This window comes from Limulus polyphemus, unplaced genomic scaffold, assembly GCF_000517525.1.
Source record: "Limulus polyphemus unplaced genomic scaffold, Limulus_polyphemus-2.1.2 Scaffold5807, whole genome shotgun sequence".
NCBI classification, from domain to species: Eukaryota; Metazoa; Arthropoda; class Merostomata; order Xiphosura; family Limulidae; genus Limulus; species Limulus polyphemus.
Window position 1 is genome coordinate 40,954 of NW_013671417.1, and position 16,905 is coordinate 57,858.

At 34.4% G+C, this 16,905-nt stretch overlaps 1 protein-coding gene across 1 annotated transcript in view; it reads right to left on the bottom strand.

Annotated features, from left to right (window-relative positions):
- LOC106473009 (calcium-dependent protein kinase 27-like) overlaps positions 1-16,380 on the bottom strand; it is a 27,876-nt gene extending 11,496 nt beyond the window's left edge. Inside the window, exons 1-3 of the mRNA XM_013933682.2 lie at positions 16,232-16,380; positions 7,235-7,389; positions 3,183-3,395 (exon numbers count right to left, since the gene is read on the bottom strand). Of these exons, the coding sequence (XP_013789136.1) occupies positions 3,183-3,395; positions 7,235-7,380 (359 nt within the window). The 5' untranslated portion in view covers positions 7,381-7,389; positions 16,232-16,380. The remainder of the gene's footprint in view (positions 1-3,182; positions 3,396-7,234; positions 7,390-16,231) is intronic.
- Between the last annotated feature and the right edge of the window lie 525 nt (positions 16,381-16,905).

The following is a 16,905-nucleotide window of genomic DNA, read 5'->3' on the forward strand; positions in this document are numbered from 1 at the left end:
TAATGTAGCTAAACTGTTTACTAATAATTACTATTGCGCTTTATGCGCTTTTTCGATTATATGTTTCTTTTTTTTTTTTCGCCCAAATTTTTAGTGAAATATCCTACTTTTTCGCGGCCGCGGGTCTTAATAATGTAGATCCTCCTATAAATGAGTTAAAACACTTTGTTGATATCCACGAAAACGAGATATCTTATAACCTGCTTCATGTATTAGAAAACTGATTGGTGTTTGAAATAATTGCAAATATTGAATATGTTATTGTAATATAGGCATATAATAAGTTTAATTACATTTTTTCTATGTTTTGCAAACAATTTCCGACTAACAGTCATTACATATATGAGACTAACATTCTAGTCTTAAAATAACTTCATCTACGACTAACATTCTAGTCTTAAAATAACTTCATCTACGACTAACATTCTAGTCTTAAAATAATTGCATCTACGACCAACGTTCCAACCTTTAACTAGTAATGTTTGCGACTGAAACTAGCTTTTGTGCCATTGTGTAATTTTATGTGCGACTAACATTTCAATTTTATGTCGTTATATATATATGTGACTAACATTCTAGTCTTAAAGTAATTTTACCTGTGACTAACATTCCAGCCTTTGAATCGTATTGTGTGCTACTACCATTCCAATCTCGGTGTCATTATCTATATGCGACAAACATTCTTGTCTTCAAGCAATCTTACCTGTGACTAACATTCCAATCTCGGTGTCATTATCTATACGCGACTATCATTCTTGTCTTCAAGCAATCTTACCTATGACTAACATTCCAATCTTTGTAACTATATGTATACGTGACTAACATTATAGTTTTTAAGTAATTTTTACCTGTGACTAACATTCTAGTTTTTAAGTAATTTTACCTGTGACTAACATTCTAGTTTTTAAGTAATTTTACCTGTGACTAACATTCCAATCTTCATGTTTTCACATCTAACTAACATTATAGTTTAAAAGTAATTTTACCTGTGGCTAACATTCTAGTTTTTAAGTAATTTTACCTGTGGCTAACATTCTAGTTTTTAAGTAATTTTATCTGTGGCTAACAATCCAGTCTTTGTGTTTTCATATTAAACTAACATTATAGTCTAAAAGTAATTTTACCTGTGGCTAACATTCCAGTGTTTAAGTAATTTTACCTGTGGCCAACATTCCAGTGTTTAAGTAATTTTACCTGTGGCTAACATTCTAGTTTTTAAGTAATTTTATCTGTGGCTAACATTCCAGTCTTCGTGTTTTCATATCAAACTAACATTATAGTCTTAAAGTAATTTTACCTGTGGCTAACATTCTAGTTTTTAAGTAATTTTATCTGTGGCTAACAATCCAGTCTTTGTGTTTTCATATTAAACTAACATTATAGTCTAAAAGTAATTTTACCTGTGGCTAACATTCCAGTGTTTAAGTACTTTTACCTGTGGCTAACATTCTAGTTTTTAAGTAATTTTATCTGTGGCTAACATTCCAGTCTTCGTGTTTTCATATCAAACTAACATTATAGTCTTAAAGTAATTTTACCTGACTAACATTCCAATCTTCGTGTTCTTATATGTAACTAACATTACAACATTCACCGTAAAAAAAAGATACCGTTGTGATTTTTAAAATATTGTTCATATGCAGTGTTTAACTTTCAATTTATGTTATGAAATGCCTTAATTGGTTGTTATTATTATGTACGTGTAAATTGTGTGAAATTCAACACAAAGATTGTGCATCAGTCAACACATATATATTTCTGTTTTGTTTATCCGTACTGATTGTATTGTTTGTTTTACAGTGTTCAGGTCATTACAGCTACGACTGACTTTTTTTCAATATTTGTATCATTAGCATTCCAACATTCAGGTTACCATGTCTGCAGATAATAGCCCTAAATATCATTAGCATTCCAACAATCAGGTTACCATGTCTGCAGATAATAGCCCTAAATATCATTAGCATTCCAACATTCAGGTTCCTATGTCTGCAGATAATAGCCCTAAATATCATTAGCATTCCAACAATCAGATTACCATGTCTGCAGATGATAGCCCTAAATATCATTAGCATTCCAACATTCAAGTTCCTATGTCTGCAGATAATAGCCCTAAATATCATTAGCATTCCAACATTCAGGTACCTATGTCTGCAGATAATAGCCCTAAATATCATTAGCATTCCAACATTCAGGTTCCCATGTCTGCAGATAATAGCCCTAAATATCATTAGCATTCCAACATTCAGGTTCCTATGTGTGCAGATGATAGCCCCAAATATCATTAGCATTCCAACATTCAGGTTACTATGTCTGCAGATAATAACCCTAAATATCATTAGCATTCAGGTTCCTATGTCTGCAGATAATAGCCCTAAATATCATTAGCATTCCAACATTCAGGTTCCCATGTCTGCAGATAATAGCCCTAAATATCATTAGCATTCAGGTTCCTATGTCTGCAGATAATAGCCCTAAATATCATTAGCATTCCAACATTCAGTTTCCCATGTCTGCAGATGATAGCCCTAAATACTTATGTCATTATTTTACAATCTTTACAATATTGTGTCAGTAACTGACAGAAAAATTTTCACATGACCATTTTTATGTCTAACAGTTTAACCTTGGTGGGTTAGACGAAGCGTATTGGTCAGCACACTCGGACTTGAATACAGAGAATCATGGTTCGCTTCCCGTTTCTGCAAAAAAGTACACCGACTTAGATGCTGTGAGTGCGCTATAAGGACAACGGTCAAATGTCATTAATCAGTCAGACAAGATGTACTCGAAGCATTTACGATGGGTGCTTATGATTAGCTGCCTTCTCCTGTAGTATATTAGTTCAAAATTAGAATTTGGTTGTTGTTAGACACAAATCTACACAATGAGCTATCTGTGTTCTGCCCACCACGAGTATCGGTATCGACACCCGACTTTTAGCATCTTCAGCCTGCAGATATACCGCTGAGCTAATGAATGGGACTGCTATGCGCAGATAGCTCTTGTGTGGCTTTGCGTAAAGGTTCTACGAAAAAAAAATGTCTATATGAAGACAAACCTCCATACTTAAGAAATGTAAAATTAATTAATTTCGGTATAAGGAGACATTGGCTAGATTCAAACGGACTGTTTAAAACAAGTGAGAACAATACACAATACGGTCATCTCTCGTTTGCTCTTACATTTCGAGGACTAAGATAATCTCGGATGGACCTTCGTATATTTGGTGCAGGTGAATGATTCGTGGACACGGCTCACACATCTTTAGAACTAAGATTTCGTGCATTATTTCGTGACGGACATTAGCTGAACGGCGTCGTTTCTTGATGCATTTGGCAGCATAGGCTCGGTCGTTGGTTTTATCTGTGCAACGTCGAACTGTGGCGAACTTTCCACTGTAAACGAAGAAAAAAAATATATATATCAATAAATATACACAAAAAGAAGCACTTGACCTCTAATGAGTTATAATATCCTATAATACAGATAAATCTCAACACCTGACCTTTCGAACAGTTATACTAGCCTGGACCTTTAAATAGCTAAGTCTGCTTGAAATACAAAGTAGTATTCGACCTCCAAAACTTATAACCGCCAAAAACATAGATATGGATCTCCAACACCTGACCTTTCGAACAGTTATACTAGCCTGGACCTTTAAATAGCTAAGTCTGCTTGAAATACAAAGTAGTATTCGACCTCCAAAACTTATAACCGCCAAAAACATAGATATGGATCTCCAACACCTGACCTTTCGAACAGTTATACTAGCCTGGACCTTTAAATAGCTAAATCCGCTTGAAATACAAAGTAGTACTGGACCTCCAAAACTTATAACCGTCCAAAAACATAAATCTCCAACACCTGATCTTTCAAACAGTCATACTAGCCTGGACCTTTAAATAGCTAAATCCGCTTGAAATACAAAGTAGTATTCGACCTCCAAAACTTATAACCGCCAAAAACATAGATATAGATCTCCAACACCTGACCTTTCGAACAGTCATACTAGCCTGGACCTTTAAATAGCTAAGTCTGCTTGAAATACAAAGTAGTATTCGACCTCCAAAACTTATAACCGCCAAAAACAAAGATATGGATCTCCAACACCTGACCTCTAACAGAGTCATGCAAACCTGGACATCGCTTGACCTTCAAACAGTTAGAGGAACCTGTAATACAGAGGTGCGCTGGATTTTCAAACAAATTAAATCAGCCACAAACATAGATGAAGACCTCTAAAACTGGACCTTTAAAGCGTTATACAGGACTGAAATATATGGTTCGTTTTTGTTTTCTTTACCTCTTCCGACTGTTGTCTAACTGCTTGTTTTGGTGGATTCTTCCTGTACAAAGTTCTTCCGTTCTTCCAAGCAGGCTTCAGAAAATATGGCAACACCCACTGCCGTGTATCAGTGCAATAAATGTGAAGAGAAACCTCCTATCTGGTAGTTATTATTATTGCCAAAAATATGCCTAAATAAGTACAACAGTACAGTTTAACAAATTACAATTCACTGACAAAAGACGAAAATGTACTTGGAAGAGCTTGATTTTTTGTGCATGTCTGCCATCAGTCAAGCAGGAAGAGCTGAAAGTGTTTGCAAAGGTATAGTAGAATGGGAAAGATTTCCCACCCACAAAGAAATGTATAATCTACTTAAGGGTACAACAAATATATATTTTTTCATCATTCTCGCTGTTTCATCTAGTCGAATTGTTACTATTTTCCATGCGTCTTTTGCTCTCCCTCTTCTGGAAGAAATATTCTTCTTCTGGAAAGGTTTGATGGAGACCGAAAACAAACAACAACAATAAAAAACAAAATATAATAATGTTGAACTTATGCGAATTATCAACATAAAACATTTACAAAAGCCAACATATGATCAAAGAGCCCAACCAAACTGAAACATAAAGACCAGCACTTGACCTCTAAAAAGGTATACTCGCTTGAAACAAACTACTACTGACCTTCTGAAGGACTATACCAACCTAACCATAAGGGCCAATACATGATCATGAGAGACTTCTATTAACCTGAAACATAAAGACCATAATCGGATGGTTATTAGGTGTTTTCAACCTGAAACATAAAGACCATAATCGGATGGTTATTAGGTGTTTTCAACCTGAAACATAAAGACCATAATCGGATGGTTATTAGGTATTTTCAGCATGAAACATAAAGACCATGACCTGATGGTTATTAGATATTTTCAACCGGAAACCTAAAGACATGACCTGATGGTTATTAGATATTTTCAACCTGAATCCTAAATACTATAACCTGGTGGTTATAAGGTATTTTCAACTTGAAACCTAAAGACCATAACCTAATGGTTATAAGGTATTTTCAACTTGAAACCTTAAGACCATAACCTAATGGTTATAAGGTATTTTCAACCTGAAACCTAAAGACCTAAACCTGATGATTATTAGGCATTTTCAAACTGAAACCTAAAGACCATAACCTGATGGTTATAAAGCATATCAACCTGAAACATAAAGACCTAAACCTGATGATTATTAGGTACTTTCAACCTGAAACATTATTATATACTATCACTTGATCTTTTAAACTATTATACCAATTTGAAACTTGTATATACCAGCATTTGACTTCCAAAAGAATCATATAAACATGAAACACCCATATATATTGATCTAGATCTTGAAAGAATAACCAAAATCTGAAACACATATATAAAACCAGTATCTAACTTCTAAAGAACTAAAGGTTGTTGCAAAATAAATCACAATTTTTCCCCGAGATCATAACAAAGAAAATAAGATTTTAATCCAATCAAAAAAGTAATTACAAGTATCAATACCACTGGATTGGGCCACCATTGTGCTCGTGCACGAGTTTTAATCGATTTGCAAAAGATTTCAGCAATGCAACAGGCATGTCTGTTTTTGTGGCTGTCTCTGTGAGCACATCAGTGAGAACACAAAATCAAGGTTTCACGTTTGTGTCTCTCGCATTTAGTCAGAGTTTCCAATATTTCTTCTGGGCATTGTTGAACGAAAACTCCGACAATTTCGGCGGGATTTAAATCTGGAGACTTCCCAATCCACATTCCACCACTTTTTCACGGCCCACTCTTTCAAATTAAAGAATTCTGAAGCTTTTGAGGCATTAATGGGATTTTTCAAATCTAGCATTGCGACGTGGCGACTGGAAGACTTGAATTCTCGGAGCATGTCTGCGAATAGTTTCTGAGGCAGCACATGCGACACGATCCTGAGTTCTAGTGAGCACCATGATTCAAAAGTTTTCGCAAAAAAATGAAATTCGAGGAGTCAAGTACCCAAGAGAATGTTGAAATGACGTTTTCTCACGAGTGATGATATTACCAAGTTCGTCATGACTTCAGGGAAAAAAGTGTGATTTATTTTGCAACACCCTTTATATTAACCTGAATCGTAGATGTAGTCCAGCACCAAGTTTTATAAACTCATAAACACAAGTTGAACTCATCATTTGAACAGTAGAAAATGATATAAAGCAAAAACATAAATATACGTTAGCAGTTAACCTTTCGAGAGGTCATTATCAACATCAAAGACTAGCACTTGTCCTCTACGAAATGACACCAATTTGAAATTCCTAAATAAAAAATGTTTAATGTAATTTGTAAAACGTTTTAAATCAATTTTAGTGTAGGCTATTTCTCAAGTATTAGAGCAACATACCTGTTTACTAAAATTTGGAATAGAGGGCGTTTAATGTTGGCTGCAATGATAGATAAAATCAAATCGGATCACAATAAATATCTTGAGGTCCTTCTAATGTTTAACATCGATGTAAATAAGGTAAGTATAAAAAGACTATTTCATCGTGTGGTAATAAGAATTATGTTACAGTCGCAACAATGCGCCAACCAATTGTAATTTCAAAATTACATAAATTAAGCCAAACAAAGGTTTTATTTCATCATATGGATTTGTTTTAAAGTGACTTTTTACTTAAGTCTAGTTGGCTTAAAACATTATGAGTTAAAAGGTGTTATTTAGAGAAAAAAATATTCTAGGAGTGACAGGAACTTGTTGGAATTTTATGATGTAAAATAAGAAACGCCCAATTTTCATCAATATATAAAATAATTGATAACTTCCTTTAAAGTTGTTGTCGGCCAAATCTAATTTTACAACACGAAACTAAGCAGTTTTTTTTTTTACTTTTGTATATTACAATCTTTGAATGGAAGCAATAAGTGAAAAACTTTACCGTGCAAAGGGCTTGGTCTCCACATGGTAGTCATCGAGAAGTGGCTGTGTATTTATTGAAACAGATGGATGGTTTTCGGAATCTGTTAGAAATCCTTGTAACTGTAGGTCCTTGTTATTGCAGATGTTATTTCCTTTCAGAGCCATGAGTAAAACCTGGAATAGAAAAGTTGAGTTTTACGTTAGGATCCCTTATCCTTATACCTAATGGCTTGTGCAGTGACTAGTATCACTTGAAACTTTTGCAGCTTGTTGTTCAGTAAGATGATGTATTCGAATGTTTATATAAAACAAAATTAGACATCATTTTAAACATGATTATTTTCTGATGTATAATCAAACATGTGCCCATCTAAACCAGAGAAAACTCTATTCGAAACAAACAACTTCATTCAAAACAGCAATCTGTACTCCAAGGCTAACTTTACTTGCTCGAGGAAATTCACCATGTGTTGACGTCAGGGGTCTCTCAGGCAATAGAAAGGGTTGTTAAATTTGGTGCATCTTCGCAATCATGTTCATTTTTTGTAGGCATACGTACTTCAATATCATACCTGCGTCTGACACAAACATGTCTAACACATGTGCAGAACCATTAGGAAGTGTCATGTGATCTTTTCTGACATGTGGAATTGATGTTTTGTACTGGGCAGTACAGTTTCCAGCTGATTTTATTTTATGACGCACGAGAAATCTTTTAATATGTAGCTGTAAACTGTCGAATAATAGGACTGTTAAGACAACAACAAAATAACCTAACACCAGCAAAAAGAAACAAGAGGGAATCCTCAATAACCGCGGTACTTGTAATTCTTTTAGGCAGGATTAGAGTAAATTAATCTACGAGACCTTTGTTTTTCTTTTTATTAGCTATATTTTTGTGCGCCAGCAATAACAAGCGTTGGGCGCGCTTATAACCGATTCGATTTTATTATTCACCAGGATCTCTACCGGTCTACCCTCAAATTGAAATTACTTTAGGCAGGATTAAAATAAATTAATTTACGAGACCTTGGATGTAGTGAAATGTATCAACCGAAAGGGTTGGACCGCCTGAGTCCAATACTGTAATTATATCTCAAATTGGTAAGAACAAAACAACAACAAAAAACAAACAAATTCAGAGTTGTTCTATGAGCCGCTATGCCACGGCTAAAAAAAAGAGCTCCAAGTGGTCCTGGCTTAATTTCTATGTGAAAGGCCACTTTGAGGAGAGTGAAGATGATGACACTAAAGTTTTATATAACCGAAGCACAGATTGATTGTTGTGGTTTACGCGGAGTTGCATGCATTCTATACCTGGTTATGTCTGTTAATTGATTTTTCTTTTATTTCTACGAGAAAAGGTTTCCTAAATGATTTATTGGAAATTTTCATCGGATTCTTGTGTAAAGTCTTGTGCCCTATTAATACTTTGATACTATTTTCAAATAACAGGTGCATGTGGTAGAGCTAGATTAAAATTACGTCTAATAAAATTGTAGGCTTTGGTAGATATTAAATTTTCTTTTTTTAAGAAGACCGTTCAACAACATTTAATTAAATAATAATAATTCGTTTCAAAACTTTAATTTTTTTCCTGGCTGTGTTGAAATGATAAACTGTTTCATCAATTTTTATTTTGGTGGTTGCATGACTATTACTGACATGGTTGTTATGATACAGAAGTACATGGTCTGGACAGATGTTGCATTTGAGTTACTGGATCTGAAGCAACACTGTCGTGTGTGCTTGAATTAGAAGAAAATAGTTTTTGTACTGATGTCCTCTTTTTGGTAAACTGTAAATAAATCACAACATATGACTGAATCAATAATTTACTGAAGTCAATTATTTATTATTCAATAAGTACTTCATTACGTGGATAACCCGCTTTATTGCTTGAGTATTGTAAGTATTATCATATTTCTTTTTAACTATTAAATTCTACAGAAATGCTATAGCGCCATCCAAGAAAAAACTTATAGTCTGTCTATACAGGGAGATACGGCAACAAGCACCATTGTGTTGGCTTACATACAGAAACGAATCTATTTAAAATAGTAGTAGTATCATAACTGCTTAGTACACTTCAAATATATTCTCACTGATTTCACAGAAATGTTCTAAATCAGATACAGAGTAGATTGATATGAATAGTTAATTTAATATACACTAACAATTTTCTGCTGATTTATTTTTCCTGACAGTAGTATAGGCCTATGTGCGATATCAATCTATTTCATTTACTTACTTAGTTTTGTTATAACAAACTTTATCTAGCAAAATACGCCCACAGTTACAACAAAACTATGTTGTAATGTATTCAAACAAACCGATACAGCTGAACATCAACAGATGTTTCCTCAGAATGAACATTTAACCCAATGTTACAGGTGCTTAGGAAATGAAAACACAATTGGCAAAGTATTATCTCTTAGACGAACATTTTGACCTATTCTATCAAAACATTCTTCTTCAAAATAAATGTCCAGAGCATAACCTAGAGTTCGGATTTCCGTCATGGAAATGTGTATGAAATTTGAAAATGCTGAAATCAATTGAGTTGACAAATAAAACTAAGAGAGAAAAAAAAAACCAAGCTTAAGAACGGAAGCTATATGTATTCAAAAGTCAAAGTTCGCCTCAGTTAAGTAACGTTATTGCAGTCAGGCCTTAAGTTACTATACCTGAAAATGTAATACGTTGGTAATAGAAAATCAATCCATATTAATTTATTTAGAGGGAAAAACAAACAAAAAAAAACGAATTTACCGGTGAAACGACACAGGACCAGTTTTGGGTCTATTGTAACAATTCCATGCAACACACACCCATTGGCATTTTTACATTAATTACAAGCTACAACTTGAAAACCCGACTTAGTAACACCACTTAGCAACTGTAAGTACTAACAAGGGACCAACAAGAAGGCTACCTTATAACTTTCGATGGCTTCACGAGAAAGGGTCAATACCCAACCCAGTTCAGTATGAAGACTAGTAGTTAAGATCCTTGTCATAATATCCTTGTGTATGAGTATTGTGACCATGTTCACCTTCTTTGTTATTAAACATGTCATATTCTATATCAACATCATAAAGAACATTGCTATGTTTGTTTAAAAAAACAAAAAAAAATCTTCGCAGCGATGCGAGTTATCCTCTTCTAACTTCCTTATACAATGTTCTTCGGTGGGTCAGCTGTAAGTTTACGGACTTACAATGCCAAAGTCCGGGGTTCGATTCCCGTGGTAGACAGAGTGTAGCTTTGCACTAGGAAACCAGCAAAATATTTTGGATTCTCCTTATTCTATGAACAGTCTTTATTAACCAAACCTGTAAAATTGAAAGCCTTTATTGTAACGAATCTCGTAAATATTTTATTTTAATTACTGGGCATAAAGTACGATTATTGATGTCCTTAATTTTTAGACAATAAAAGAGTTCTTTCTTCTAACAATAAAAATAATATTAATGCTCTTTTTTTATATGTATACACATTTTGTTTTACAGGATAACAGTGTGTAGCGTTCGAAACAAGGACGAATGGACTTGGGCCATATTTGGCTAGGAACCATTTTAGCTAAAAATCGTCAGTGCGTTTGTCTTCCCACCACCCACAGCTGGCTAACCTCCACGCACAGACGTTACACAACTTTAAGAATGTTAAGATATGTGTTGCGAAAACGAACCTTTAATCAATGAAAAAAAATCCATGGCAGCCGTCATGAGAAAAACACGCACCATTTTAAGCTTTTCGTTTGTTTGTTTGAGTCATTGGTTCTAACAGTCTTAGTCATACAAAACACATAGTAACTGACACTTTTTTGTTCTGACTGGAGGAAATATTTGGTAACGTTTACACCAGATCTTCTAAAGCGCTTAATCATTGCATTACAAATTTAGTTTAATTTTATTTTTTCCAGTTTTTAAATAAAACAGAACATAAAATCCGCCAAACAATCAAGTTTACATAGAAACCAGTAATCATGTATAAATGTTATTCGGCACTTTGCAAAGATAGTGAAACGCTCTTTATAATCTAAACAAGATATCAATCCATTTTCCAAATCGGAAAACTTTTCTGTTTATGTGTATATTTTTTTCATTTTAATCACTTAAGAATCATAACTATTCTGAATTTCATTTACCTCCTTCTTTGAAACACTATTTTACATGTGTGTTTGTTTGTTCAAAGGTTGGACCTTTCGAAGAGATTAGCACCTTGTGAATTGGATCTTATTTGTTTGTTTGTTTGTAATTATGCACAGAGCTACATAATGGGCTATCTGTGCTCTGCCCACCACGGGTATCGAAACCCGGTTTCTAGCGTTGTAAGTCCGCAGACATACTGCTGTGCCACTAGATGGCCATAATCTTATTCTATGAATACTAACTCTCATAGTTTCATATTTCCAAGGGTCCAGTAAGTTAAAAGTAATTAGAATTTGTAATTAAATAACCTGTTAGTAAAACTAAAATCTAATATAGCGAAATTGTTCAAATAATTTTTAAGGAACTGTATAAACTCAACGAAAAGAGATATTTGTTGTATTCGAATTAATATACAGCATTGTTGGAACTTTCAATTGCAAAACTTTTAAAATAGTCTTATTTCATACTTGTTTTTTTTTTTAAATAGACAGATTTTGTACAAAGCGATATTTCATACTAAGAGTTTTTTCTATACAAGAGTATACATATTAGCACAACAACACGAAACTTGTTCCCACGTGCCATGTCTATCCCTTCTTAAAAGAAGATATTTTGAGCTCAGCAGATCACGTGACGTTTACTACAACTCAAGATAATGCCATGAGAGAGTGAACTATTTATATCAGTATAGTCAGTACACCATATAAGCTTGGCCGAATACTCGATGATTTGAGGGTAAAAACCTGCACACCACATGAACCACTTTTACGTAGAAAACATTCGCGTGTACAAGTGATTAAAATAAAATTATAATCTTAAAGTTGGGTAAGCTCTTTAGGGAATGATACCATCCAAATGTTCAAATTAGCATCAGTATTTCAATAGATGATATTACACAGTTCATCAAGTTTTTCATCGTGTTGATCACAGTTATATCAACATTTTAGAAAGCGAAGTTATGTAATTCGACAGTTCTATCATGCTGTTGGTCATTATGATATTAATGTTTTAGAAAGATACATTACATAGTTGTTCAAGTTCTATCGTCGTGTTGGCCACAGTCATATTGGTGTTCTATTAAGTAATATTACCTCTGGACAAAGTTTCACTATTATTTCAACGAATACCATTATACAGTTGTCTAAGTCATGTCGTTTATTCAAATATTGTATTCTAAAAATGCCAACATAATTTCAGTAATTATAACTGGTTCGTATCTTTAAAATTCCTATTCAAAATCTGGGGTTTGATCGAAAGCAGTTATTTTCATACTTAATATAAACGAAACTAGTGTGTCTAAAATAGCAAAGGTCAAGCATAAAAAGCGATTTTAGGAACGTAACAGTTTTAAGAAATATAAAACATTTATACAAACTGGAATAAATCTCACATCATCTGAATGAACAGTAACACACACTTCCAAGTTAACATGCCACTTACGTGATGCAAGACAAAGACGATGGCAATTATATATATATATATATTTTGTTTTCTGATCTATACTTAACGAAATAGACTCAGCCATTTTTACCTACAGCTTTATATACGTTCTGTTTTTAACCAAAACATTTAACCCTCTATAGCACGTTGTAACGTACACGTTTTTTAGTCTTGAATTTTGCGCATAGCTACACGAGGGCTATTTGCTCTAGACGTCCCTAATTTAGCAGGGATAGACTAGAAGGGCGGCAGCAAGTCAACAACACCACCCACCGCCAATTCTTCGGCTACTATTTTACCAATAAATAGTGGGATTGGCCGACACCTGGTAACGAACTTTTTAACCACTACAGTTGATACAGTAATGCACGTGTTCAGTTTTTTACCTCTTCGCACCTGGAGAGATGCGTTATTTGTATCACATTTTTTCGTACTGATGTTGCTTCCATTAACAGATTACCAAGAAGTAGGATTCTGGAGGTGATGCTACATTACCAGTAATTTATCAATGATATTACTTTATGCAGAGACCTTGGGGTATTATGCTTGTCTTCTTCGTCATCAGGATTCGGTCCATGTTTTGGACCAGGGAGGGTCAGGTTCAGCGTTGACCTCTTCCTCCCTCTTAGGAATTGTTATTTTTGTTTGCACTGTTACTGAATCCTAGATAATAACCCTTGTTATGTTTTGTCCATTGTCCGCAGTTTTAACTAACATACCCCTTTCGTGCCACGTCAAATTCGTGGAGTAATATTAACTCGTATATTTTCACTAGCTTCACTTATGCATGATCGCACTATTAGTCCGTGTTCACAATACAGTTTCGCTTAGCAGTCATATGCACCCACATACACACACATAATCCTATTATTACATACAAAACCCTTTTAAGATAGAGCTACTCTTTTATTGTTCAATAACCCTAACATCGAAATCGCTCCGGCGTGTATGAGAATGCAAACGTCGTTAGCAGAAAACATCCTTCTAAGAAATCTGTTTTTTGATTGCTGGAATGTTATATGGACTGAAAGATTCAGATAAGGTTAGGTATTTACACTTAAGTAAAAATTACATAGTATGATTTAACTAACAATGTATTTTATGGAATGAACAAAATCATGTAAAACAATTAGCGAATAAGTTACACATTAAAGCTTATGTTCATACCCACTAAAAGTACCCTTGAAAAGTCGAACAAATATAAAAGTCTAAGTAATCTTTTTTGTGAAAGCTCATGTTCCCACTCACTAAATGTGCCCATGCAGAGTCGAAAAAATATTTGCTTATTTGTTTGAATTTCGCGCAAAGTATACTCGAGAGCTATCTGCGCTAGCTGTCCCTAATTTAGAAGTGATAAAGTAGAAAGAAGACAGCTAGTCAACATCACCCCTGCCAACTCTTGGACTACTCTAATTAATTAGTGAGACTGACCGTCACATTATAACGCCAGCACGACGGAAGGGGTGATCATGTTCGTTGAGGGGATTCGAACTCGCAAGTTGTTGAGCGCCCTAGCCAACAGGCCAACGTACAAGTAACAAATCTATCGTTATTACTTAATACACGTACAAATGCTTCAGTTCTGTAGTTGAGTTCTCTTACCTCCATTTGTTGATTCTAAAAGTGGTTACTTCTAGGCAACGTTGGCCCGGCATGGCCAGGTGGTTAGGGCGCTCGACTCGCAGTCTCAGGGTCGCGGGTTCGAATCCCCGTTCCGCCAAACATGTTACCCTTTCAGCCGATGGGGCGTTATAATGTGACGGTCAATCCCACTGTTCGTTAGTAAAAGAGTAGCCCAAGAATTGGAGGTGGGTGTGAAGACTAGCTGCCTTCTCTCTAGTCTTACACTGCTAAATTAGGGACGGCTAGCGCAGATAGCCCTCGTGTAGCTTTGCGCGAAATTCAGAACAAACAAACAAACATACTTCTAGACAACATACCGTTTTATAACTTACCAATTTGGGGTTCATATTCCTTTCTTTGTCATATTCAAGGGTGATGTTTGAGTCTTGACAATTATTGATTACAATCTATATCAATGACGAGCTTATTGTACTTGTCTTTTATCAATTTTTGTTTTGAAGGAGAAAGATTTAATTGAGTAAATGTACTCCTTTCGTGTGTTTGTTTGTTTATAAATTATGCACAAAGCTACACAATGGGCTATCTGTGCTCTGCCCATCACGGGTATCGAAACCCGGTTTTTAGCCTTGTGCCACTGCATTACTTGGTACAGTTTTCAAAACAAGTTGTCTCTTAAGAGTTTGTCATCTTGGAGCTTTATTTTGAAGTGCAGTTACTTTTTTTTATTCACGCATAAGAAGGGTTGAGTTTGGTCACTTTTATACACTTACACTTCAGTATATTCTCGATAATCTAATTGTCAACACTTTATCAGAAAGTATATTTCTTTTCGCACTGTATCACTTGTCAGAACAATAATTCAAAAGTGCGTTATTTTCAGAGATAACAATTTATTCAAGTTCTTTAATTTATCAGAAACACTAAATTAACCAAATTCCGTCACTTTTCGAAAATAACATTTTATAAAAGTTCTTTAATTTGTCAAAAACCCTAAATCAACCAAATTATATCACTTTTTAGAAACAGTTATAATGCTTATACGAAAAATAGTTGATTAAAGTTGTGCAACATATAACAATAAAAATTGTCTAAGACAATATAACTTACCAGAAATAACAGAATACCCTTCCAACTTCTATATCTAATCGGAAACAATGATTCACTTACATTTTGCTTAAATTACCAGAAATAATGATACCCTCAATTTCTACAACTTAGCAGAACCAATGATTCGCTCATGTTTTGGATAAACTACTAGCAACAAAGATTCATTCAAATTCTATATCTTAAGAAAAACAGTAATTTTATTAAATCATATCATTATTAGAATTATTCGTTCAAAATCTCTCTTGTTAAATATAATAGTTTAGTTACATTTTACCAATTGTCAAAAAATGTAATCCCGTCAGCTTCTATCGTTCCTCAGAAACAATAATTCATTTATAATATGTAATTAATTGGCAATGAAATGCATGATATATTGATAAGTTAGTTTTTTTTCTATTCATTCCCTTAAAAGACGAAAAACAAATTATCCATTTAACTATTTTATTGATTTAAAAGTTCTAGTCAGACCAAATATTATTATACAGCTATGTTACCCAACTTTCTTTTGTTACATTATAAATTCCAGGAGCCCCCCAGTGGCACGTATACTGCTAGAAACCGGGTTTCGATACCCGTGGTGGGCAGAGCACAGATAACCCTTTGTGTAGTTTTGTGCTTAATAACAAACAACAACAACATAACTTGTAGGATAAGGATGAAAATTAAAAATATTGTTAACACTATTTAAGTGCTTTAGAAGAAAAAGAGATACAAATTTAACACATGATCACCTTGTTTCTGTTTTTTCTGTCTTCTTTCTCCAATCTAAGGGCTATGGTTCCTTCTACACCTGCTGAGATAGATCTTTTCAAATGTTATTGATAGAAGAAAACACTGCCAGATTTTCCTGGACCAAACAGTAAGTGGATAACCCCCCCGCACTGTTTCTTCTTTTCAGCGCTTCTCATCTTCTGATACACCAAGGCAGGAGAGTAACCAGTGCAGAAAAGCTGATGCGACACCTGGCGAAGTACTTGTTAATCACTACACTTGATATAGTTTTAGATTTTTTGCCTCTGCGCGACTGAAGAGAAACGTTATTTGTACAACATTTTTTGGTACTGATGTTGCTTCCGTTAACAGATTAGCAAGAAACAGAAGAAGTAGGATTCTGGAAGTGATGTCGCATCCCCAGTAATTGAGGAGATCATATTACTATAAATAGAGGCCTTGGGGTATTATATTGTTTAATAAGCCTAACTTCGAAACCGCTCCCGCGTGTCTGAGAATATATACACCTGGAAAAAAGTTAAGCACCCCGTGTTTTTTTCAAGTGATTCAGATTCGACGTTCTTGTGACTGATTATAAATTACCATTCAATCTAAACGTGTTTATCAAATGAAATTATGCATTATTGGGCACAAGAAAACAAGAATTCCACCGTAAAATAACAATTTTTAATTT